The sequence below is a fragment of the Callospermophilus lateralis genome, chromosome 1 (assembly GCF_048772815.1).
Source record: "Callospermophilus lateralis isolate mCalLat2 chromosome 1, mCalLat2.hap1, whole genome shotgun sequence".
Classification (NCBI taxonomy): domain Eukaryota; kingdom Metazoa; phylum Chordata; class Mammalia; order Rodentia; family Sciuridae; genus Callospermophilus; species Callospermophilus lateralis.
Window position 1 is genome coordinate 99,228,751 of NC_135305.1, and position 25,411 is coordinate 99,254,161.

General features: G+C 46.0%; 2 protein-coding genes across 9 annotated transcripts in view; one reads left to right on the top strand and one right to left on the bottom strand.

Moving 5' to 3' along the window:
* The first annotated feature begins 5,679 nt into the window (after positions 1 to 5,679).
* Positions 5,680 to 18,477, top strand: Ykt6 (YKT6 vesicular SNARE protein). The gene is made up of 7 exons (XM_076836510.2): positions 5,680 to 5,958; positions 9,160 to 9,242; positions 10,936 to 11,036; positions 11,886 to 11,990; positions 12,300 to 12,365; positions 15,332 to 15,433; positions 16,463 to 18,477. Exons 1-7 carry the CDS (start codon positions 5,855 to 5,857, stop codon positions 16,496 to 16,498), a joined length of 597 nt encoding a protein of 198 aa, XP_076692625.1. The 5' UTR covers positions 5,680 to 5,854; the 3' UTR covers positions 16,499 to 18,477.
* Positions 18,478 to 21,000: 2,523 nt separating this feature from the next.
* Camk2b (calcium/calmodulin dependent protein kinase II beta) overlaps positions 21,001 to 25,411 on the bottom strand; it is a 95,602-nt gene continuing 91,191 nt past the window's right edge. For all 8 annotated transcript variants that reach the window (XM_076836588.2, XM_076836550.2, XM_076836578.2 and 5 more), the window contains 4 exons: positions 24,143 to 24,218; positions 23,966 to 24,060; positions 23,491 to 23,724; positions 21,001 to 23,152 (listed from right to left, as the gene is read on the bottom strand). In XM_076836588.2, coding sequence (XP_076692703.1) covers positions 23,492 to 23,724; positions 23,966 to 24,060; positions 24,143 to 24,218 — 404 coding nt within the window. In that variant the 3' untranslated portion in view covers positions 21,001 to 23,152; position 23,491. The remainder of the gene's footprint in view (positions 23,153 to 23,490; positions 23,725 to 23,965; positions 24,061 to 24,142; positions 24,219 to 25,411) is intronic.

Below are 25,411 nucleotides of genomic sequence, written 5' to 3' on the forward strand. Positions count from 1 at the left end.
TGGTTTTTACTGATATCATTGGTTTCTTTTGAACCTAGCATGTTATTTAGATCTTCATTAAACTATTGGAATTGAGAACCAGACACACATAATTGTTTTTTGAATTGCAAAATGCTGGATACCTGTTCATATGTTTATTCATTGTTACATTTCTTCCTTTAGGGATATTTTATATTATAACCATTGCTATTAAAGTATTTTCTACTAATTAATTGATTTGTGATTTTTTTAGAACCCACCTACAATACCTATAAATTTTGTTTATCAAATATGTTCTATCTTCCTAGTATATTGCTTAACTTAAAACTTGATTAACAATGTCTTTCATCACACAAAAGTATTCAATTTTTATCAATTTCAATCTTCATTTTCTTCAAATCTTGTTAAAAAAGCATTTCATCTCAAAATTATAAAAATGTTCTTCCACATCTGCTTCTAATATTTTCCCCCAAAGTTTAAAAGGTATGTTCAACACTTCAGTCTTTCTGGGTTTGTTTGTATTGAGTGCACACCCAGCCATTCTGAGATTATACCTCTTGTTCTTACCTTTTTCCAAAGTCCTCTTCTTTAACAGGCTCTGGAGTAGTTTTTGTATTTGGTGTGAGGTAGGAGCCTACCGGATGGTCAGTGTTGATTGGCAGAGGCCTGGATCAGGTGCCCAGCAGGGATGTTCTTTGATTGCTCAGGTCTGGGGCACCACATGGCTCAGCCTGGACTGGCAGTATCATGGCCTACATTATAGTTTCTTTTGAGGACTTTTCCTCTATGGTTGCTGCCTTCATTTGTTAAGTTGTGTTTGGTGCTCTTAGCTTTTCAAAAGGTAAATTTAATTTTCTTGCCCTTTCTCATCATTCTCCTATTTTCAGGTGAAATCCAGATGCTTTGAGGTTGTGGGAGGTTTATGATTTGAATAAGAGGTGTCCCCCAAAGCTCTTGTGTTAATGCAGAAAATGTTCAGAGGTAAAATTATTAGATTATGAGAGCTGTAATCTCATCAATGGATTAATCAACTTGAAGGATTAATAATTTGAATGGACTAACTGGGTGGTAACTCTAGGCAGTAGGGTGTGGCTGGAGGAAGCTGGTCACTGAGAATGTGCCTTTGGGGTTTATATTTTGTCTCTGGCACTTTGTTGCTCGTTCTCTCTCTGCTTCCTGGCGGCCATAAACTGACAGCTTTCCATTACCGTGAGATTCTGACATGATATTCTCCCTCACCTCAGGCCCAGAGCAATGGAGCCAGTTGACCATGGACAGAAACTCTGAAACTGTGAGCCCCAAATAAGCTTTTCCTCCTCTGAGTAGTTCTTGTCAGGTACTTTGGTCACAGGGATGAAAAAACTAACATAGAGGTGCATGCCAGTTGTGGAGCAGAGCACATCCCTGCACACCCTTCTGCCCACTGCTTTCTTTTCTCTGTAGACTTTTCCACTTTCTGTGTAGAGAAGCCACATAGCCATCAGGTATCATAATCAGCACAAGCTACTGGCCTAAATGACTATATATCCCAATTCCAAATTCCTGGCCTTTGTTCAATATGGCTAGCTTCCCAGTTGGGGAGGAGTGTCTCCAGAACAAACACAGCTTCTGGGACGCCTCTGCCGGGAAAGGAGTCTCAAAATGAGGACATCTGTCTCATTAATTCCAAAAGTTCCTACCTGGCTCATCAGCCTTTCTTGACTATGATCACTTTCCTGCCCAAGTCTACTCCTGTCCCTGACCCTCCTGTCTTCTAATGTAGACAGTGGCAGAACTCCAACCTTTGGTGGCAGACTATGTCTTTCTTCCCTGTGGTCTGAAGAACTCAGTGTCACTGAGCTGGGATACCTCAGTGAAGGGTGAAGGTAATGAGCAGTGTTCCTGGGAGTTGGGTCTGCTGAGAACTTGGATTGATGGTATCAAATCTGTGCATTTGGGCTAGGGATATAGCTCAGTAGTACAGTGCTAGAGAGTTTGCCTAGCATGTGTGGAAAGGAAAGGGAGAGGGAGAGGGAAGAGAAGTTTAAAAAGGTGAAAGAAAGAAAAATCTATAAAATATATGCACCTAAGTCCTGGTGATTGGACTAATCAGGTCATGAAAACCTAACCATGAGGGTGACCCTTTTCAATATTCCTTTCCCATGTAAGTTTTGAAGGTTCACATTATGTTTTGAGTGAAATAGCGGTCAGGGTCTTGGTTAACTGACAAAGGGGTGTGGAGTAGGACCCACAGTATGGTGGATCACCCCATCTGAACTAGGTTTCCTGGGGATATACCCCTTGATTTACTTTCATGTGCCCCACTCTGGGGTTCTGCTCTGTACTGTAGGCAGGCACCTCCTGTGAGCTGGGGAAAGCTGCAAATGTGGATGGGTATCTGTTTTCTCCAGTGGACCAAACTCATAGAGCCTGAACCTTTGGTCATGGAAGCTGTTGATCAAGTTCTGTATGCAGAGGAACTTTTCTTCTAGGGCCTAACAATCCAAGGGGAAGCCTGGACTTGGGACCTGTGCCATGCCCTTGACTGAGCATGCTGCATTCATTACCTCAGTGCCCTGTCCCTACAATCTTTTTTTGTTCTTTTTAAAAAATATTTTTAGTTGTAGATGGACACAATACATTTATTTTGTTTATTTAGTTTTTTTATGTGGTTCTGAGGATCAAACCCAGTGTCTCACACATGCCAGGCAAATACTCTACCCTGAGCCACAACCCCAGTCCCTTACAATCTTTTATATCCCTATAATTTTTGATTTACAAAAATATTGCAAGAACAGTACAAGAATTCCTGGATACCTTTATCTGGGTTCCTTAAATTTGCTTTGCTGTATTTACTTTATTTTTCATATATTTAGTATATATGTGTATGTGTGCACGCACACAGAGAGACACACACACAGACACACACACTGATGATTTAAGAGTAAGTGTAGGGCTGGGGCTGTAGCTCAGTGGTGGAACACTTGCCTTGCATGTGTGAGGCACTGGGTTTGATCCTCAACACCATTTACAAATAAATAAATAATGTTATTGTGCCCATCTACAACTAAAAAAAAAAAAAAAAAAAAAAGAGTGAGTCTCCCTCTTAAAAAAAAAAGTAAGTTGTATACATGGTGTTCCTTTACTCCCCAAATACCTTGCATTTTCTAAAAATAAAAAAAAATTTTTCTTACATAATGACATCACAGTAATTGAAATCAGGAAGTAAAAATAGATATAGTACAACTATATAATCTATAGATCCTACTTAGATCTCAGCCTCCCTTCAAATCTCTGCATTGCATAGTCTGTAGAATACCTTCAACCTACCATTTCTCCTCCTTTTTGTCACTAATAATAATACACATAATCATAACTGTTGTACTTGTTAAATGCCTACAATGACTAGGCCTTGGATTCTAATCTTTTATTCCAAGCAACATGTCCTTGGAAATGGTATTTTCCTAGCTTACCAGACTGGGGAGAGAGGGTAGAGGATAAGAGACTGAGACTCCAAGGATAATGGCTTGCTTACTTTTAGTAGTAGGCAATGATGAGGCTGATCCAAGTTGAATGACAGATAGGACAATGGAGTAGAAGCAGGTCTTGCTTTGCAGTAAGGGGCTTGGGAAGTTTGTACAAGACTGAATGAGTCTTCCTGTAGGTAATGAAAGCTGGGCAAAGCCAGAGATAAAGGGGGAGAACTGCCAGGAGTGAAATTGGGCTGAGAGTTCATTAAGCCTTTTGTATTCACATTTGAATCCTCTACCTCTTACTAACAACTTTCTTAAGCTCAGTCTTTTTCTGTGGAAGATAGTAGTAACCTCTATTTTTATAAGGACTAAATGAGGTAGCACATGTAAAGTACCTGGTGTAAGAGAAACCTCAGAACAATTATTATCACATTTAAATATATTCCATCCAAGCATTGTCCTCTTGGTCCTTTTGTACAACTTTGGGTGGCAGAGAACAAGGAACTCTAGGGATTTTCCTCACAAATGGCTCTCTCATGCCCTAGTAAGGCAACTGTGTCAGTACAGGTAGATGGGATTGTATTGATGGCATCAGTCACAAAGATTATCAGATCAGTGTGTCCACATCTGGGGGGCTGGGCATGGCCACTGCTAATGACTGTTTCTGATGTATAGCACCAAATGCTGGGGATGTGAAAAAAAACCTTTTTACCTCTGAACTTGGGAATGCCCAGAGAAGAGGGATGGTAAAGGGACTGTGAGTGAGTGAGCAGGCAATGGGAACATCCTTAGCCACAAGAAATATTTAGAGCACTGTTTTCCTAAACCACTGCTCTAGGGCACATCTGGCAATGTCTGGACACATTTTTAGTTGTCACAATGGGTGGTGCTGGGGTGGGGGGTCCGCTACTGACACCTAGTGGACACAGGCCTGAGATATTGCTTGCAATGCACTGAACAGCCCTTTCCAATTACCCAACCCAAAATGGCAATAGGGCTGGAGGTTGAGAAACTGATGTATTTTTTCCAATACATCATCTCTTTCCCATAATTTTAGTTCTGGTTGATTCTAGCATGATGATTGTGTGACCATACTGCCAACTTTCAAAGACCAAGGTTTTTGATGTTTTGTTTGTCTGTTTAGCACAAGTCTAATTAAGTTGCCCAGTCTCTATAGTAACTCCTGGGCCCAACAGTCAGCTTCCTGGATAGCTAGGACTACAGGTGTGCACCATCGCACTGGGCAACAAGGTCTTTTTCAATTACATAATACCATTTAGTATACATAAAGTGGGCAAGAGGTGACACCTTCAGGGAACTGTGCCTCACTCATATCCTTCCATGGACTTACATTATTTCAACAGCTCAAGCAAAATTAGGTTTTCCATGTCACTGTGCACAAAACTGCTGCTTGCAGTGGGAAGCTAACCCCATTTCTGTCCCCTTTTGAAATACAGAGGACCTGCTACTCTTGAGTTCCTGTCAGTGCTGAGACACAGGCTGCCAAGTTCCCAGGTCTTGTGCTGGAGGATCTTTCCAGTTGGAAGATCTACTCCCACACGCAGCAGGCGCAGAACTGATCCGAAACCGGGAGGCACCTTCACATGCTGAAGGGGATTCTAAAAGGAAAGGTCTCTCTCTCTATTCTTTTTATTAAATTGTTGTTATTATTCTTATATGTTATACATGACAGAAGAATGCATTTCGATTCATAGTACAAAAATGGAGCACAATTTTTCATTTCTCTGGTTGTACCCAAAGCAGAGTCACACCATTCGTATCTTTATACAAGTACCTAGGTAATGATGCCATCTCATTCCACCATCTTTCCTACCCCCAAGCCCCATCCCTTCCCTCCCTCCCCTTGGCCCTCCCTCTATTCTGAAGATTTGATTTATGAAACTGCGGAGGAGTTGACGATGGTGCAGGATTTACAGAAAACAAGAATTGCTCGGGGTCTCACTGCCCAAGAGAGAGGTATGGCTGCTCTCAAGGGCTAGAAAAGGTAATAAAAACGACCTGGACGGCCCAGCACTACCGTGACCGGCACAGGAGCGATCTCTGGACCTCACCAAACCCGACAACTCAGCACAGCCCACACGTCGCCTCCTCCTGGCAGGCGGGTGGAGTTGGGCTCACACGTAAGCGTTCCGCCCTTCGCGGCACCATACTTCCGGCTCTCTCTTCTGCATCCGGGGTATGACACAAACACACTCTTCTCTCGGTCGGGCCTCGGGAACCCGCCCAGACCGGAAGCGGAAGTTAATCCCGAACTCGGAGGAGGAAGCGGGCGCGGCTCCGTCAGCAGCCGGCCGCTGGTACGCCGTGAGGCGGCGGCCGCGGCGCCAGCGGGCGGTGGCTGCTCTGCTCTCCACAAGTGGGTCCCACAGCGGAGCCGGTAGGCGGCCCGAGGGCCTGGCGCCATGAAGCTGTACAGCCTTAGTGTCCTCTACAAAAGCGAGCCCAAAGCAATACTGCTCAAAGCCGCTTACGACGTGTCTTCTTTCAGTTTCTTCCAGAGGTCCAGGTGAGCGGGCAGGCGGTGGTGGCCGGGCAGAGGCCAGGGGTCGGGTGAGTCCTCGAGGAGGGCCAGGTTTAGGGACAACATCGTGAGAGCCAGGGTCCGCCTCGGCCTCCGGCAGTGGAACCTGGTCATGGCTTCTTCTTTGGTTCGGACTGTATCTCTGAGGAATCGTTTAGCACTCCCTGGTAAAAGTCTTATGTCATTCCATTTCCCAGCCCTTCTTATATCATTCTGTACTATTGTCCTGTACTCAGGGTTTTTCAAGTTTCTGCCGCATAAAAATTAGAATGGGACTTGGAAATAGGCAGTTTCCCAAAGTTGACGCCCAGATGTTCTAAATTAATAGCTTGTGTCCCAGAAGTGAATATTTTAAATCAGTGTCTCGAACCCAATCAATGATTATGATCAGGAAGTCTGTTTAGAGATCCACCTTTGTAGTTTCTTGTGTGACTTCCCAACAATTCAGTATGAGAGATACTGTGTATCCTTTTTTATGGTTAAAGTCAGCTACTGAAGCCCCAAGATGTTACACCGAAATGAACTGGAGTCAAACCCAGATTGTGTGCTTTTTAGTGATTGGGCGCTAATAGTACACAAAGGTTCTACACCAAAGATTTGGAAGAAAAGTATGGGCTGTGTAGGGCTACAGGCTTTTAAATGTACCTGGAGCACTTTAATTGCAGGAAGGTATACATTAGAAGTGCCATAACATGCCCAGGCCATTTGTGGGAGCCGGTAGAGTGACTCAGGCAAAAAAAAAAAAAAGAAGGACCCTACAGGAGAACCTTGTCTCAGAGTCTGGTGGAATCTGCCATGCAAATTGTTTTCATTGCTTCAGTGCAACAATTTGTTCTTGATGAGAGTGGCCAGTGGCCTGCTGGCTGGATTGTTATTTTGTTGAAACTATCTGTTCCTTTTGGGGTTTTTATAAATTATTTTTTTTCATTGTGGTAAAATACAGATATCAAAAAATTTATCATCTTAACCATTTTTAGGTACACAACTCAATGGTACTAAATGCATTCATGTTGTGCAACCATCAGCATCATCCATCTTTTTATCTTCTGCAACAGCCCATTTAATGCTAGTTTTCCATTCCCTCCTCCCCTATCCCTTGGCAACAGTCATTCTATTTTCTGTCTCTATGATTTTTTGACTATTCTAGGGACTCATATATGTGGAATAATAAGGTATTTGTCTATTTGTGTCTGGTTTATTTCACTTACTGTAATGTCTCCAAAGTTCATCCATCTTTTTTGAGACTGAGTAATATTTCACTGTATGTATTTATTACATTTTGCTTTCCCATTCATCTTTAATGGACACTTGGGTTGCTTCTACATTTTAACTATTATAAATATGAATATGGTGTATAAATATTTTCTTAAGACACTGCTTATGGTTTTCTTCAGCATATACCCAAAGGTGGAATTGGTGCCTCATCTTTGGCTCCTTCTTGAAGTTCTTAATGTTTCACTTCATTTTACCATTGGCTTCTGTTTTCTGCTTTGTGTAATTACATTTTTTTTTTTGATGGAACTTTTGGTGCCAACTTGGCTCTGGTCTTTTCTGTTTTTTCCATTTATACTGAAGAGTCTCATAGATTTGACTATAGGACTTATACCTAACTTCTTGGGATCCCCACACTATTCTCAGATAACTAACACTAAAGGGACATCTCTCATTGTGTCTCTTAAAGCCATATGTGTTCCAGCTGAGTCTTTTTTTTTTTTTTGGTGAGGCCACCCATCCATCATTCATGCCTCATGCCCCATGATTACCAAACTCCAAGCTCAAAACCTTTGAATAGATTCCCAGCTCTTTTGACCCTGTATATAGGCTCTTGCAATTAATGCAAGTCTTCCTTTGTCTAATTATAGCTGTACTCTAAGCACTATGTTTAGTTTTACTGCAAAGTCTTCTTTCTTTGAACATTTTTAAAGATTGTTTTCCTCTTTCCTATGATTATTTTGATCATATCATTCCCTCATGATGATAATATGTAGTAATACTATGTGCCACACATTGTGTCAAGTTCTTTACCTGGTTAATGCATTTAACCATCACACAAATTTTGATTTTACAAATGAGTCACAGCACAATAACTTGCTTGACATTTGAACTGGGATCCTGGAGATGGGTCTTCAGATTATGTGTGCCTCTGTGGGAGCCTTGTTTGGACTTTCATTTAAGGAATCTGTTCTGTTGGCCATGACTGTCCTTTACATTGCTTCCCCAGTCAGAGACTCCTTAACATCTCCTATGACTGTTCCATTTTGGCCAGATCTCTCTGTTAGGACTGTTGTGAACCTTCTCTTTTCTCTCAGCTTTTGCATAAGCTGTTTCCCACTTCCTGGTCTTGGCTGTTTCCTCCTCCTCCTAATTTTTTTTTAATGTTTATTTAGTTATAGATGTTTACGTAGTGCTGAGGATTGAACCCAGCACCTCACACATATGAGGCAAGCACTTTACCACTGAGCTACAGCCTTTCCTTCTATTTCTTTAAGAGTGAGGTTTGTCCTGTGGATGAGCCCCAGCAGACTGAGCCAGCACTTACTGCAGAGGTGTGTGGCATTGCCAGGGTCTGTTGTATGGCTACAGCAGTGACTGGTTATATATCTTCTTGACAGATTTTGTCACTAGTGTATGTTTTCTCATTCAGTGTTTATTTATTCTGTTTCTTGGAAGTTAGTGGGGTTTTGCCAGTAGAAGCTACCTCCTGCTTTTTCACTTTGTCCCAAACCATGCTTTGACCCAACTGTTAAATTTAAGGTAATCCAAAGAAAATGCCTCCAAAATCTGAAAGTGAATTGTTTTGGTGAACTAGTGGACAGACAGATATAAAATTTATTACCACCATTTAAGTCATATCTGTCATTTATTTTTTATGTGGTGCTGAGGATTGAACCCAGGGCTTCACATGTGCTAGGCAAACACTCTACCACTGAGCCATAACTCCAGCCCTGTATTTGTGTTCTTTGTAGTGGGTTTTCTCTGTGTGTGTGTGTGTGTGTGTATGTATGTATGTGTGTGTATGTGTTTGTGTGTACAGGTGCCTATGTATCTGTGTATGTTGTTACTACAGAGGGAAAGGAATGAAACCAAGAAGCAGTGTCTCCTTAACTTGTAAGCTCAGAGGTCACTTTCCATTGTACTAGGGACAGGTGACAGGAAGAAGGTAATAAATATGTGTGTGTTTCTTAGTGTTCAGGAATTCATGACCTTCACAAGTGAGCTAATTGTGGAGCGCTCAGCGAAAGGCAGCAGAGCTTCTGTCAAAGAACAAGGTAAGAGGACTCTTCAACTTCTGAGTGTGTGGAGCCTGGCTGCCACATTTTGGCAGCACACAGTTTTTTCATTACATGGAGAGAACTACTAGGACCTCACTTCTGTGCTAGCTTATTCTCCTTCTCTCTTCTTCCTTTTCCTATTTACACAGAATTCTATGTTCACTGTTGAAATCTAAGCTTCCTAGATAAAATTCCAGAATCCAAAGCTTGGATTCACTTAAGATTAGGATTTGACTCTCCTGGAATAATAACAGTGTTCATATTTCCTTTCTCCTCCAGAGTTGCAAATTCCCACCAAAAAAAGGATTTTTAGTTAGCACTACTGAGGTAATGCTTCATTCTGTGCTCCATAGGTTTTGTTTTCCTTTTTATGAAAGTTTTTAGGCACTTGTTTTAGATTTTTAAGTTATATCAGATTAGAAAAGAGTTATGGTGATTTCATTAGGCAGAAACAAAGACCATATCACATGCGCACTGACTTCAAGCCACTTGATTGTAGAGTTACTGAATTGATGATATAAATATCATTTACATCATAGGCAGTATTCAACACACACACACACACACACACACACACATATTCCACTTGAAATCCCTGCACAAAGAGCATCACAGAAGTGAAATTGAATTACAGACATTTAGTGTTCTCTCTCAGTTCTCCTTCATACTGTCTGTCCTTCCCAGCTTTATTACTTAAAGATGATTCCTCAGACACCGATTAGCTTCTTAGTTTCTGTGGAGTATGTACACTTTGACCCCATGTTTAAATCTTGCTTATTTTGGATTGTATATGAAATCTGGAAGCATATATCATAATTCCCTATCCATTTTTTGATTTCAAGGGCTCACATTCTTTCTCTTCTTATTTGTTTTCCTGTTGTTCAGCATTGAAATCTTTTGAATCAAATCCTTAAGGACAAGAAGGGTCTTATTTGTAAACTGTATTCCTTTTTTTTTTTCTCTCCTTGTTTGGGGAGGTGGTTTATTGTCATTTCTGAATCCCTTCAAAGTGATGGAAATTAATAGTATTATGGATTGTGACTATTTTGTGGAGTCCCTTTTTCAAATCATACCTTTTGGTCATATGACAATTTTAGTGTAATACTGCTAGAAACCTCAGTCAGCAGTGGCTAAATGTTTTTCCCAGATAGCTCTCACTAGTCCCCCACTATAGGCTGGAGCATGTTGAGCAGTATTGCCATAATTTGGCAAACTGTGGCCTGGAAGGTAATTTCCTATCTTTTGGGCACTCTGAAAGGTTTTGTTTTGTTTTAAGAAAATAGAAGATTCTTGTCTTGTCTGGTCTTCCTTCAATTTGGGAGCAGCACAGAGCCTCAGAGAGGTTATGAATTGCCAAGACATAGCCAGGCCTGTCCTGAGCTCAAGGAAATAACTTGGAATGCTCCTGGGGACATATTGACTGGTGGCTTATTTTAACCTTGGCTTCATAGATAAGGCATCGACTGGTCCTAAGCAGGTATTGGGCTGCACTCTGTGTTAGATCCATGTAGCTGTGCTACAGAGCCTCCACAAACCTTACCCAGCAGAGTTGAGCTTCATAGTTGCTTCAGATTGGCTTCATTTGACCCAGAATGCAGGAGGGAGCATTGTGATGTTTTGATTTGGGGGATTAAAAGTAGTCCAAAACCTTCATGTCATTATTGATATGTCTGATCTCTTGTCTCCTTAGAGTATCTGTGCCATGTCTATGTTCGGAATGACAGTCTTGCAGGTGTGGTCATTGCTGACAGTGAATACCCATCCCGGGTGGCCTTTACCTTGTTGGAAAAGGTAAGTATGTGGTTTGTCTGGATTGGACTAGGATGAGGATGGAACATCATGTACTGTGCTTAAAGCACACAGGATGATTGGTTCAAAGTCCGCATGTTTTTAGCCATCTCCTCTGCCCAAACCAAGAAATAATTTGACATTCCTGCTCATGTTCCCTCACTGCTACTGACTCTGAACCTCATTTGACCCATGTCCAGGCCACTGGGTGATAGTACCTTTTCTCTGGACCAAAGCCAATTGTGCCTTGGGTTTTCACAGCTCTAGTCCTGCCCCCTGTGCCTCTACTGAGGATCTTTCACTCTTTCTATGTTGCTCCTGCAGTCACTGTAGCTCTCTCCCCTGATGTAAGCTCTTAGCACCTGAGCATTCTATAATTTCTTGGTGGATTGCTAAATATAAACTTGATGAAAGGGGACTCATTCTGTCCCCACAGAACGAAAATACTTCCAAGTACATAAAATCCAGTAGTTGCTTAAATCCAAAGGACATAGTTCCATTTTTTTGAAGAATTACTTTGGAAAATTAGATGGCCAGTGCCCTTTTCCCTGGAAATCTTGTCATTTTTAAATGTGAACATCTTTATCATTTCCCAGATGAGGTTCATCCCAAGCTGGGCATATTTTACTTTAGATTCTAGACTACTTACAATGTGTTTTAATAGTAAGAAACATTTGGAAAGAGAAACTTTAACCTAGATTGCCCCTTGCCTTTGGATGTCCTCTTCTTCCTTCCCTGAGCTCTGGGGAGTCTGTGAATCTCATTCAGGGAAAGGTGCTCAGGAGGAAGCCCTGTCACTGAGGGTGCTGGTAAGTACAGTGGGAGACTTGTTGAGGCTCCTTTGTCTTTTAGGTACTAGATGAATTCTCCAAGCAGGTTGACAGTATAAACTGGCCAGTAGGATCCCCTGCTACAATCAACTACACAGCCCTGGATGGTCACCTTAGTAGATACCAGGTAGGTTTAAAGAAACAGACTATAGAGACTGTGTGGCCTAGAATCCACTTGATCCTAAAAAGGCCAGTCATCATGACAGTTCTGGTGACTTCTTTTACCAATGTTCTTTCAAACCTTCTGTTTGAGAAACACAGAACATCTGCCTTCAGACTTGGGAACCCAAGCTGTAGGCAGACTTCATTTCTTTGCTGTGTGTTTAGACAGGTTGTGTCTTTTTTTACTATGAAGATTAGTCCATTTTCCTTGGTTTGAGTTTTTTTCTAGGTAATCACTCCAGTACTGACTGTTCTTATTTTGGCTCTTTCCTAGAACCCCCGAGAAGCTGATCCCATGAGTAAAGTACAGGCCGAACTTGATGAGACCAAAATCATTCTGGTAAGCAGGAAGGCAGAGAACAACTCTGGGACCTGAGGGCACAGGGGCATGCTGCCAGCTGAGCATGCACAAAGCCAGCCCTTGTTTAGGTAGTGATGCGGTACTGTCAAGGAAGCAGTGACTGCCATTCTATCACCTGCATCAGAGTGTCCCTCCTGTGCCTCTTGGTTCACAGTATCCATTGTTTGACACGGATCAGACTGAGAACCAGTGCAGCCCTTGATCCTCCTTCAATGGCCACTCCTTGTCTGCAGTTACAGAGTTGCCCTCTATAGTACTTTATTCCCACCACCAGTGCCATTGTTAAGTTGGTTCTCCACTTCTGACAGGTGCCTCCCCTGGCAGTATCAGTATTGAAGGGGGCAGAGTGAAGCACACTCCACTGACCAGAGGCAGCCAAATTCTGCAATACAGGCCTATTGTAGAATGAGCTGGAACTTGCATGTTTATCTGAAATCTGATTTGGAATGGTTTGTTCTTTTTTTTTTTAATTGCTTTTAACTGGCTCCCTCACCTCCTATCATCTACTGATCAGTAGCCATTGATCTGTCACTCTTCTACTTAAAATCCTTCAACAGCTGTCAAATCTACTCCAGGATAAAGTGTACACACTTATGCCTTATCCTCTCTTACACCATTGTCTGCCCAGTTTGTACACAGTGCACCATGCTGGGGGTCTTTCTGAAGGAGACACTGTTGCCACAGCTTGTTAAAGTGTCTCCCTGACCACCAGGTGAGCACCTGGGGCATCTTTCCATCTTTGTTCACTGTGCAATGTCTAGCTTACCCTGGTGCTTATCAGTTGATGAATAAATATATGGATATGAAGCCCAGAAAAAAATCCATAGCTGATGTGAAGTACTCCTGTCCACACCCACATGGCTTCGGCAGACACTGTATCCTGGGCTCAGACTTGCTGGTTGTGGGGTTGGAGTCTTCTATTTTTTAAAACCAGCTTAGGGCTTCCACATAGGTCTCTGGCATAGAGACCTATGAATAACTTGGCTTTGAAATGAAAGTTAGATGTGACCAAAATCATTCTGGTAAGCAGGAAGGCAGAGAACTACTCTGGGACCTGAGGGCACAGGGGCATGCTGCCAGCTGAGCATGCACAAAGCCAGCCCTTGTTTAGATAGTGATGCAGTATTATCAAGGAAGCAGTGACTGCCATTCTATCACCTGCATCCATCAGAGTGTCCCTCTGTGAAAGTCTTCGAGCATCTATCTTTTATATAGCCTGTTGGTCTTTCTGATCACTGAGATGATGTTTCTCCACAAGCCCTGAGTCGTCCTTGTGCTGTTTGAGTCTGAGTCTGAGAAACACAGAACCTAGGATATCTACTCTCCCCTTTTTCCACTGGGGAGCAGTAGATAACCTTACCCAGTCCTGTTCTAGCTGCAGTTGTAAAATCTGGATTATTTTTTCCTCTTAATAGTTTCCCTTTAATAGGGGTTGAACCCAAGGATACTATCTCTGAACTCCATTTTGAGACAGGGTCTCACTAAGTTGCTGAAGCTATTCTTGAACTTGAGATCCTCCTGCCTCAGCTTCCCAGGTTGTTGGGATTACAGCTTGGTGTCCATATTTTAATTTAGCTAACTTTATTTTAAAAATCTGAGTTGCTTAGCTTTGCATAGGGATAAAGAACACTTGCTGATTCTTCATCCTGTACCATTTCACATGTGCATACAACTGTCTTATCAATCATCTGGAGAAGAAGTTGAGCTCTGTTTCTTTGCTAACTGTTGTGAGGGTATCTATCCCTCTACCCCTTGATAAAAGGTGTTCTTATTTCCTAAGTGCAGAATGATGACATTTAGAAAAGTAGGGTGAGTTCTATCACAATGCTGTCTAGTGGACATATACTGTGTATATATATGAGTCATATGTAATTCAGAATTTTATAGGAGTCATGTTTTAGTTGTTAGTAGTTTCAAAAGTAGTTGAAATGTATTAATATTTTTATTAAACCCGATATATCCAGATATTATCTTTTAAATGTGTAGTGAGAATAAAAAGTCACTAAGAGGGTGTGATGCATGCTGAGCCCAAGTCTCTACAACCATGTGTGTTTGTACTTGAAGTACATCTCAGTTTGGACTTGCTTCATCTTTTGTACATGATAGCTCTATATAGCTCCTGGATTGAGACAGCACAGCTTTACCAACTTGTTAGTTTCTTGCAGATGCTATTAATAAATACTCAAAACAGAAGTATTTTCTCACAGTTCTGGAGTCTTGGAATCAAAGTGTAGGCTGCTGTTTTATTCAGGAAGCTCTGAAGGGTCTGTTCTAGGCCTTATTCCAGTGTCTTGTGGTTGCTGGCAATTCTTGATGTTCCTTAGATTGTAGGTACATTGCTCCAGTCTTTGCCTCTGTTGTCACACGGCCTTTGCGGTGTGTGCCACTCTCTTTTCTCTTAATTAGGATACCAGTCATTAAATTAAGAACCTACCCTAATCCATCATGCCCTTATCTTCACTAATATCATTTGCAAAGATTCTTTCCAAATAAGGTCACATTCAGAGGTTCTGGGTAGATGTAAATTTTAGGGGGGCCACTATCCAACCCAGTGCAAGTGTGCATTGTCTAGCTATGGTTTTCTCTTCCCATAGAATGCCCCACCCATCCCCCATGTAACCCATGTATGTAGATGCACACACAGTAATATATAAATATAAATAAACATATGCATGAACTCTCCTAAATCAGTGCTTATCTGAGTATGTGCTGGGAGCAATTTTGGGAGGTATTTTTGTCTCTGAGAGAACTAGATTCTGTGGGAATGCCGCCAGGTCCTATTTTATCCACTGGGATAGTAACTGTTCTGAAACGCAGTCCTAACACTTAGAGATATATCTGTGCTGGAGAGGTGGTACTTCCCCAGCCTCAGAACTTCCACAAAGTCTCTTGTCAACAGTTGCTTACTGAACAGAGCAAAGAGTTCTCTTTTCTCTTTTGTCCAGCATAACACCATGGAGTCTTTGTTAGAGCGAGGCGAGAAGCTTGATGACTTGGTGTCCAAATCAGAAGTACTGGGAACACAGTCCAAAGCCTTCTATAAAACTGTGAGTAGCTGCTGCCTGACTCTCCTGGGCTTCTCCCACGGGGCCGTTGTAGCTTGTTTCTTCTGATATTCTGTACTATGGTCAGACCCTTCTTCGTTCATTTAATCAGGGTAGATATGGCTTTTAGTCCTTGGGGCGTGGGAGCATAAGACAAACTTCACAGGCCCCCATAACAGCAGCAAATTCACTCAGGCAGTTTCTCTTCTCTGCTTCTGAGGCTGCACATTGCTGGCTTCTGAACCCACATTGATTTCAGTTCTTATGATCAGGAGTTTGTCCTCCTTCCTCTGTGGCTAAGCAGTTGGGCAAAAGTCCTTAAAATGCCAGCAGCTCCCCTTTCTGAGGAGGTCCTTTTTCCCTTTGGAATAGCTGTTTTATTGGCAGGATGGCTCTTAAAGACTGCCTCTTTTCTTTTGGAACAGTACTCATGTCTCCCTGAGTGGATGTGGCACCTTTGACCCATTATTGAATAGTAGTAGAGATGAGTCTCCCTAGCCTTTGTATACATACTTTTGTGTGCACACTGGAGAGGTCAAGTGGGGTTAGGAGGGCAGTCTATGACCAGAAAGCAAGAGAGAAAGTATAACAGCCATCTCCACAAACATGAGTAGGACCACATCTGTTCTCTGGAAGATCATCTTCTGGGAAGAAATGCTACCAACATGGTCAGATAGTGTTATTGGAAGACAAGAGTGGAGGAAATTGAGCCGATCCAATTTGCATTGTTGCTTTTTTGCTTGTACCTTCCGTAATAGGAATTTTATCCACTTTTTGATAGCATTAATAGGGTGTGGGGAAAAAAAAAAAAGAGGTAAGGATCCCAGACTGGAAACTGTGTGGTTGTGGATTACTGGTGGCAGCTTCCCTTGAGACTTTGAGGACAGTCCTGGTATATCTTTTCTTCCGTCCCATTTCATATTAGTTTCTCTGTTAGACTGCTGCAGAGTCTCATCTGCCACTCCTGACACCTGCCAAGATTGGAATCCCTGTCTTCCTCAGCACCCTTCAGTTCCCTTTGTTTCTTTCAAGGCCCGGAAACAAAATTCATGCTGTGCGATCATGTGATGCAGCCCTTGGAGGCCGGCACTGGATCGTCCATCACTCATATCAGAACTGCAGTCCTGAGGAAGAAGAGACGTCCGAGAAGAGGACCTGGAGCTGTCCAGACTGGTCATTTTTATTTTGGAGTTTCCCAGAAGAAACAAGGGACAGTGGAAGGGTGGGGGAAATTCAAGTTCATATGTCTGGTTGTGATTTTTAGAAAGAATTTGAGGCCCTCAAAGGTGTATTTTTGGGAAAACGAAACCATAAACTCTGAGTGGCTCCCATAGATGCTGAAGGGCTCATTTTCAGCTAACCCCAGAAGGCTCTATGGGAAGAAATTCAGAGCCAGCTCTTTTTTTATCCTCAGTATGCCTCTGGATTTCATTTGTGCATTAATGATATTAACTCTTCAGTAAGTGGGGTGGGGGAGGGGTCCCTGATGATAGGGCTGGGGTGGGCAGAATTTGAACACTTGGGGAAAGCCTCTCCTGGGGCACCATGGGGATGGGGGTGAGCCTGCTTACCACAGTGGCCAGAGCCAGGTGGTAGGCCAGCAGTTTAGGCCTAAGGCCTGTGAGGGGGAAATGGTTACTAAGTCTCACAAATTCTCAACCTGTTGTTTAGCTTGTCTTTCTGTAAGGATTGGCTTCCACCAAGGGCAGGACCCATCTAAACACCTTCTACCCGGTACTATAAAGTTGACTTGTGGGAGGTGTTTGGAAGGGGCTGAGATAGACAAGATGTGAAGATTGTGGCTCTGCCATCCAGCAGGCTGGAGTTAGGCTCAGGAAAGGGGGCTCTTGTCCTGGTATTAGCATGGTCATCTGGTAGTGCCCGTCTTCAGGGGAAGATCCACACACCGGTGTCCTCAGCTGCTCAGCATGGAGTCATACCCACCTTGACTTGGAATTTGACTTTGAACATGAGTATCAAAGGGTGGGTGCTGTAGACTTTCAAAACTGGTTTTTATTTGCCTCTTCACTACAAGACTGTCTTGGCAATTGCCTGGGGCCTGCATGTCTAAATAAGTCTTTCCTGTGGATACCAGGAGGAGGTGCCAGCAGCCTGATGCCTCCCAGCACCCACCTGAACTTCCTATGGTGGGAATTATACTGACCTGACTATGAGGCCTTCTCCTGGTCAGAGGCAGCTACAGGATTGGTCTGAACTGGTGCCCGCAGGAGCCACCTTGGCCTTGAGGCCCATCTCCGGAACCAGACTGGAACAGTCCAGGGGGTGGGCCTAGGATGTGCTAAGTACCAAACCGCTTCTTCATGCCCCACTGTGCTCAAGCTCAAGATGCCTGCTCAGAGTACACCAGGGGTTCCTGTCCTAACAGAAACCTTTGCTGGAATGATATCATCTACAAGTATTGAACCAGTGTCATCTCATCCTCAGGAGCCTTATTATGAGTTTGCCCTGCTGCTCTGAGAGCCTGCATGTGGGTGTGGGGTGGGTGGCAGGGTGGGATCTGCTGTGTGTTTTGAGATCCCTATTCCAGTTTGGTTTACCAGCCATAGCCCTTTTTCTCTGGGCACTACTGGCCAAAGGGCTTTGGTCTTCCCTGTGGAATGGCCTGCCTGTGTTTTTTCCTACTGTCATAGACATTGTCAGTCCAGGACCCCCTGAAAGACACAGATCTAGCCTGTGTCCTGGTACCTGAAGTGGAGTGAAGTGTGCCTGGATCCCAAAAGAAGAAATAGGATGGTTCCTTTTTCCCCTTCCTGCTCTGGAGGATATTAGGAAGTAGTGTAGGTAGGTGGAAGAGATGTGAGATTGGGGGAAGAGGAAGGGAGACTGGCCCACATTTGGCTGCCCTTCAGCAGGAAGGCAGGAGTGGGTGACTCAGATGGATGGCTCTCCCCACATTTCCCTGCTCTCTGTTATGTTCTAATGTTAAATCATTTGGCAAGAGTGTATTTTAATAACTACTGCCTAACTTCTCTGTGTTCTGTTTGAGAGGTTCCTGTCTAGATAAAGTTGTCTTTTGAAACTACAAAGTGGTCCTGGTGCTCTGTTTTTCAGCTTCAGAGGGTACCCTTTTTTCCAAAGCCCAGCTCAGCCTCCAGGGAGAGAAGCCAATGACTATGTACCTGGGGGTCCTAAGATCTTGTCCAGAAGAGGCCGGTCCAGGCCCAGTGCCTTAACCTTTCTCCACACTTTTCTAGCAGGGACCATCCCCCCCACCCCACTTTTTTTTTTTTTTTCCTTTTTTGCTATTAACCAGGTGAGGGAACCCTGGAGTAGAAGCCCTATTGCCTGTAGTCTTAACTCTGACCAGGGAGCCTAGCTGGGGAAAGCTACTTTTTAGCCTCAGAGCCCTGGGGAGGAAACTAACTGGCCCAGGCCTTGCGTCCCTTCAAGAGGATCTGAGAATGCTCAGTTTACTACCCAGCACAAGTGGAAACTACAGCAGGACATGGGGAATCCTGCTCCCTGAGGAGCAAAACTGACCTGCAGGTTTGGATGTGAAGATTGAGAGTCATTTCAGCTGCTCATTGGAGTTCTGAGGCCTCTGCCTGTCCTGGAAGCAGCCCTGGACCCAGTGTGCCTTATCGGAGGACCTGTCATAGCTTGGGGTAACCTGAGCCTGAAGGGGAGGGGGCGCTGGGGATGCAGCCTAGTGGTAAAGCTCCCTTGGGTTCAATCCCCAGTTAAAAAAAGAAAAAAAAAAGTGAAATGCCTCATTGGCATCCCTGCCTGTAGTGCTTAGTGGTTAACCCCAGGGTGGTGAGCCCTGGGTGCTATCCCTAAAATTCCATCAGAGCTGTCCTGCTGGCATCTTGAAAAAAGGCCTCAGGAATAATGCATGTTGGAGGCTCAGGATCTGTAGTGTGCTGCAGCCTTCCTGAGGAAGGCCTGGCCTGGAAAGATTCCTCTGATTACAGTGATAAACAAGCAAAGCCCTAGATACTATGCCATCACTGCACCTGCGGGTACTGGCCTAGATCTTTTTTGCACTGGCTCTTGGGATCTGCCTCCTGCTGCTCATACCTGGGAGCTTCTGACCAGGTGTAGCACATAGGGTCCAATAAGCTGACATCAAGGGCATCTTCACTGAGCAAGGGGGTCTGTAACAAAATGCTTAGTGAAGGAGATAACTGGAAGCTTTGGCCAGTTCTGGGGATCCCTTAGGATCCCCATTCCTACTGGACAAGATTGATGGTATAGGGCCACTGGTCTTATCAGAAGTTCCTTGGAGCCAGAAACAGTGTTGCACACCTGTGATCCTAGTTTTTCAGGAGACTGAGGCTGGAGGACCCTGTGTTCCAAAGACCAATCTGGTCAACTTAGACCCCTGTCTGAAAATCAAAATGTTTAAAAAGGGCTGGGGATGTAGCTTAGTGGTAGAGCTCTTTTCTAACATGCACAAAAGGTCCTGGGTTCAACCCCAGCACCACACACACAGACACACAAAGTTACCTGAACCCAAGGATAGGTGTGTTTGGTGTCTGGGATTGTTTTGAAGCTAATACTTCTGTCCTAGAAAGCACAAGTTATAAGGAACAGGGCAGCAGGAACAGGCCATGGGATGCAGAAATAGAGGGGAGTGGAAACGAAGATGTGTGTGGAGGACCACAAGGACTATCCAGGGTGTGTCCGGGAAACAAGTGGGCACCAAGGCAGAAGAAAGATCCACAGAGCTCTGGAGGCACAGGTCAGGGTTGGTGTTTCTGAGGCAGGCTCTGGCAGACTTTTCACCTGAGACATAGGCTATAGTGGGAAACTGAAGGACAGCTTGGGGACAACCTGGGAACATGAAAGGCCTGGCAGAGTTTTCACAGAAAGGGATTTGCTCTGTGCTTAGACTGGAAATGTAGGGCTAAGGCCTGGGAGCCTTTCCTCTTTGCACCCAGGTCAGCCGACAAACCCCTCAGTACCTGCTGACCCTGGAGGCACATGGCTGCTCCTGGGTTGTCTCCTGGCATCCCTCTGCTCCCACTACTCTAGATCTCTGACCTGGACTCCAGGTTGTAATCTCTGTATGAAGCCTCCTGACTATAGTAGTTGCCTGATGTCCATGCTGGTCTGAGTGTCAGCTGTCTGCATAATCTATGGGAATAGAGCATGGCTGTGGCAGGCACATGTCCTCACACCCAGAATAGCCCATGTCAAATGGCATGGAGGCATAAGGAGAGACCCAATGGGACACTCAGGGATCCTGGTCTTAGGGCTCCTTCCTGCCTAGAGGCTGCCCTTCCTGGCCTCATCTGTATAGGCCACTGGGGTAACTAGAGAGGTCAGGGCATTGGGGATGGAGGCCTTTTGGTTCCAGTGTCTGGGGTGGACAGCCTGGAGCCCAGAGGACTTGAGAGACCCAGACACAGGGGTGAAGACAGCTGTTGCTATGACCCACTAGCCACCCTAGAGAGGCATAGGGCCTCATCCCCTTCAACATCAGGGGAGGGGCCTGAGCCAGGTCAGGGCCAGGGAGTGGATGTGGGTCTATACTGTGGGGCAAGGGGTTGGCAGGGTCCCAACATAAAGCACCCAGCTGCAGTTGAAGCAGTTTGTCCTGTTTTTCTTTTATTTGCAGTTTCCCGAGACAGAACAAAATAAGAATAATTTTTGTACACCTACAAGGCTCAGAAAGAAAAGACAATGAAACTCAGCAAAAAGAGAGAAGAGGAAGGGGCCGCCAGCACTGCAGTCAGTGACTCCCTGCAGCACTGGCCAGCGGCCAACGCCACCACCCGCAAACACCTAGCTAGCAGAGCAGATGTGTCCTGCTCTTTAGAGAGGGTCATGCAAAAGAATTATCCCCCAGAAAAAAAAAAAAATCCCCAAATTATCCCAGACAGGCAGCTCCGTGGAGATAACAAGGTGAGTGGGAGAGGTGGGGAGGAGGCCCCAGGACGCCAGGGTGGCCGGCCGCGGGGCTGCACGCTGTCCATGGCAAGCCCTGTCGCTGTCCTGTGGCCTGAGCCACTCGCGCGGAGCCTGGCAGATGTTTACCCTGTGTCCATGGATGAGGACAGCTGTCCTGGGCACAGTATGGACGAAAGGTGGTGTCCACTGAGTGTCCATGGGTGGGCAGTCCCCTTGGAGTTTAGGATCCTGTGTCCTGTCCCCCACTCTGTGCCCCTCCCTTGACTTGATTTGTGGGGGAAGATAAAGAAAATCCTTGTTGAAAAATGACGTGAATTGAAGGTGGGCAGCATTGGGGTGGAGGCCCTTGCACCTCTGCACTCAAGGCTCCTACCCACTCCTACCAATCTGGCTTCAGACCCACCTTCCCTGGCCCAACTGCCCTGGGACTCTGTCTTTAGCCTTGCCGTGGCGCCCACCATCATAAGGGGCCGGGACCACCTCACAGTGAGCCCAGGCAACTATACCTGGGAGCACCACCGGCCCCTGGAGGCAGCACATTGTCCCTAGGGACCCTCCCTCCACCCATCAGTGTCTAGCCCCACACCCATACATCTTGCCCCCAGCCTAACCTCTTTAGGCTGCATCCCTGGCCCACCACCACCCTTGGCCTTCCATGTGCTCCTGGATGGCTCCCACAGAGACTTCTGCTCCAAGCCCAGGTAATGAAAGTACTCCTACGTCAGCAAACAACTACTCAGATCCCTGCCCAGGCAGAAGCCCAGCACCTTCTTACCCCTCTTTCAAACTTGCTGTGTCACTCAACCCAGCCCTGAGCCCCCCAGTTCCCCATCTCTGCAGATGCAGCCTGGCCTGCTCCCAGCATCCATTGTCCATCAGGGATTCCAGACCCACAGTCCTTGGTAAGGTCTGCTCCTAGCTGCACAGGGAGGAGCTGCTCAGGCTGAGGGAGGGCCATTGTTGTTCTGCTGCTGGCCAGCAGGGAAGGGACAGGTGCTCCAAACAACAGGGAGACCAGCCTTTGGCTGATTCCCCTCTCCACAGCTGGACAGATCAGAGCTGCAGCCAAAGTGTCCTCTTGCCAGGCACAAGGCCTGGAGGCAAATTTTACCCTTCCACACCTCACTCCCCAAAGGACCAGAGCTGGAGCCCAGAGCCCTTGAGGCTTCTCTGGTAGCCTTGGGGGCGGTGGTCTCTTGCACGCTCAAGGGGCGAGGGGCTATCCATGCTGGATAGTGACTTGAGGAAGCCCACACCCAGCCCTTCACAGGGATGAGGGAAGGGAAGGGAAAGCAGGAACAGCAGCAACTCTCAGGCACGACTAGCGGGGAAAGGAGGCAGCCCAGTGGCCCCACAACCCTCCCCAAGACACCTGACACCACAACAGCCAGGCAGCACACACAGGGCCCATGCGTTGGCGGGAGGATGCAGATGCCTGAGGTGTGGGGTGAGTGCGATACCTACAGACTAACACCGTTCAGCACGCGTGGGGGCCTCGTGGGTATGTTCATGCCCCAAGGGCTCCCCAAGGCCAGGAGCGAAACGGACACACGTGGAGCTTGGGTGGGGAGCGACCCCACAAATGCCAGATTTTTACAGCTTTTCCTTTCTTTAGTTTTTTTTTTTTTTTTTCCTTTTCCCATTTCATCCGATGTCAAATTTTTTTGAGTGGTTGTCGTTGTCGTCATCTTATTTTTAAAAACAAATCACGTCTGGTCTTGTTTTCTGCAGACACAGGCACCAGGGGAGGGGGCGAGGCAGACACAAACATGCGACAGGCAGGCCGTGCGCCCAAGGGCGGCGGGGCTCCAAACACCAACTCTGTCCGGTGAAACAGGCGCAGCTCTGAAACAAGGGGTGGGTCACCTTCCTCAGCACCCGCCCCTGTACCAGGCTCCCAGGCTTTGCTGTCTACAAAGAGGGCCCCCACAGGGAGTGGGCAAGTTAATGTTCACAAATGGGCCTGGCTGCCAGAGGGCTCCAGGCTCAATTACTACCTGGGCGTTGGCCCCTGTGCCTACCACAGGTGATCCCCATCTTAGGTGCTGATGAATGGCGCAAGGGAGCCCCTCCACCATGACCCACCAAGTTCTGGCCTGCATGGCTTCTCCAACCTCATCAGTTTCCAGCCTTCAGGGTGTGCCCTGTGACACTGCTGGCCATTGTCCCCAAGGGCCACTCACCTCACTGCAGTGGGGCCACAGGTGCTCCCGAGCAGTGGAAGTGCACATTCTGCCACTTGCCATCACGGCGGTGCCACACACGTGTCTCTTCGGACTGGCTGGTACGGGGCCGGCCCTGCCCGTCGATGTACTGCGTGAGGCGGATGTAGGCGATGCAGGCTGCGTCCTCACCAATGACGTGCACATGTGGGTTCAGGATGGTCGTGTGAATCGGCTTGCTGTTCTTGGCCAGCACTGCAGACAGGTGGGGACTTGGCACTGAAGATAACTGGTCCCTCCAGCAATTCCCCCACTCTGCATGTACTATAATCCCCCTCCATCTCCAGCATCTGACTTGCACACCTGGCTCTCTGCCCCTACCACCTTGGCTCCCCTTCATGGGGATGATTCTATAGTTGGCCACAGCCCTGCCCCTGACTGAAGCACTTCCTTGAAGGTGCTACCCCCTCATGCCCACCCCAGTTTCCTCACTCACGGTTCTCAAAGTAGAATCTGTGGAAGTCCATCCCTTCGACCAGGTTGCCTAGAGCTTCAGGCTCAAATGAGGTCAGGCCTGGGTCACAGATTTTCCTGGGGGGCAAACCCAAGTGAGGAGGGGCCCAGTTTTCCATCCTCCTCAACAACCCCCCACCCCAGCCCCCCAGAGACTCACGCATAGGCTTCAAAGTCACCATTGTTGACGGCCTCAATGAGCTGCTCTGTGGTTTTGATAATCTCCTGCTTCCGGGCTGCAGGAAAACACTGGGATGACCACTGGGCACTGAGGTGGGGGGCCTGGGTGGAGCTTGAGCTGCAGGCTGTATCCATGTGGCGGCTCCCACCCTGGTTTCTAGAAAGGACTCCCAGGCCCTGGCACCTGTGCCCAAACTGTCCTGATCACACCACTCCCTCCACAGTCATCAATGGCTTCCTCATTTCCAAGTGCAATAGCTCTATCTCATTTTTCTTTAAATGTTTTTAAATGACAGAAATACTTCATCCATATAACAAAATGTCTGAAAAAATGCAGAAAGGGGGGAAAAAAGCCCTTTTCACAACTCGCCCCACAATGGTCCTCCTATCTCCATGGGTCCTACCTGGGCTTTCCTGTAACTTCCATCCTGACTTATCTGCCTGCTCCATCTTCCACCTGTGCCTTGTTAACTTAGTACTTCCTTCCCCCAACAACTCTTTGGCAGCTGGTAAGAGTGGTGGGTTACTAGGGGTCAGCACCAGGCAGGAACAGCCATCAGCAGACTCAGGGAGTGACTCCAAGGTCCCTGGTGGGTGAGGGGCTCCTGAACAAAGACTAAGGTACAAGATGGTCCAGGGATCCACAGGAAAAAATATGCAGTCTCTGGCTACCCCATATCCTGCTTTTCCCTGGAAGCCACAGCCTATGGCTCTGCCTATTTATTGTCCTAGTCCTGGGCTGGAGCCCTGGCAGACTCTTCTACCCCAACTGGCCTTAAGTCTGCTACTTCTCCTGGCTGACACTTCTCCTGGGTCCTGGCTCTAGGCTTCTAGACAGGCTCCCTAACCTCTAGGACAATAAACTGGAAGCCCCTTTGCTACTTTAATTACAGTTTATTGTAAAATTTTTAAAGATGAAAGAAGCAGACAATAATATATCCCATGGCAGGGCTGCCTGTCACCATTCTTGCAGCACCTCTGGGACACAGGGGAACTTGTACCTGGGAGGCAGGGAGGAGGGCTAAATCCACCACTGCAGAGACACTGCCTGCTACATGGCAGCCCACGTGTGACCACATGTGCTGGCAGAAGGCATCTGTGTCTGCCTGCGAAATATGAGCTATCCTTGCTTGGTCCCTGCAGCACCTGGCCAGTGAGGGCAGAAGTTGCTCAATGGCACCTCTGAGGAGTTGGGTGCATTCATGTGTGATGTGCATGTGTGTGCACACATGCTTGTGCATGCAGGCAA

Excerpts from the sequence above, each read along its gene's own strand:
- Ykt6 (XM_076836510.2), top strand. The coding sequence starts at position 5,855 with ATGAAGCTGTACAGCCTTAGTGTCCTCTACAAAAGCGAGCCCAAAGCA. Across the intron at positions 5,959-9,159 it reads AGTTTCTTCCAGAGGTCCAG|TGTTCAGGAATTCATGACCT; the intron begins GTGAGCGGGCAG and ends TGTGTTTCTTAG. Across the intron at positions 15,434-16,462 it reads CCAAAGCCTTCTATAAAACT|GCCCGGAAACAAAATTCATG; the intron begins GTGAGTAGCTGC and ends GTTTCTTTCAAG.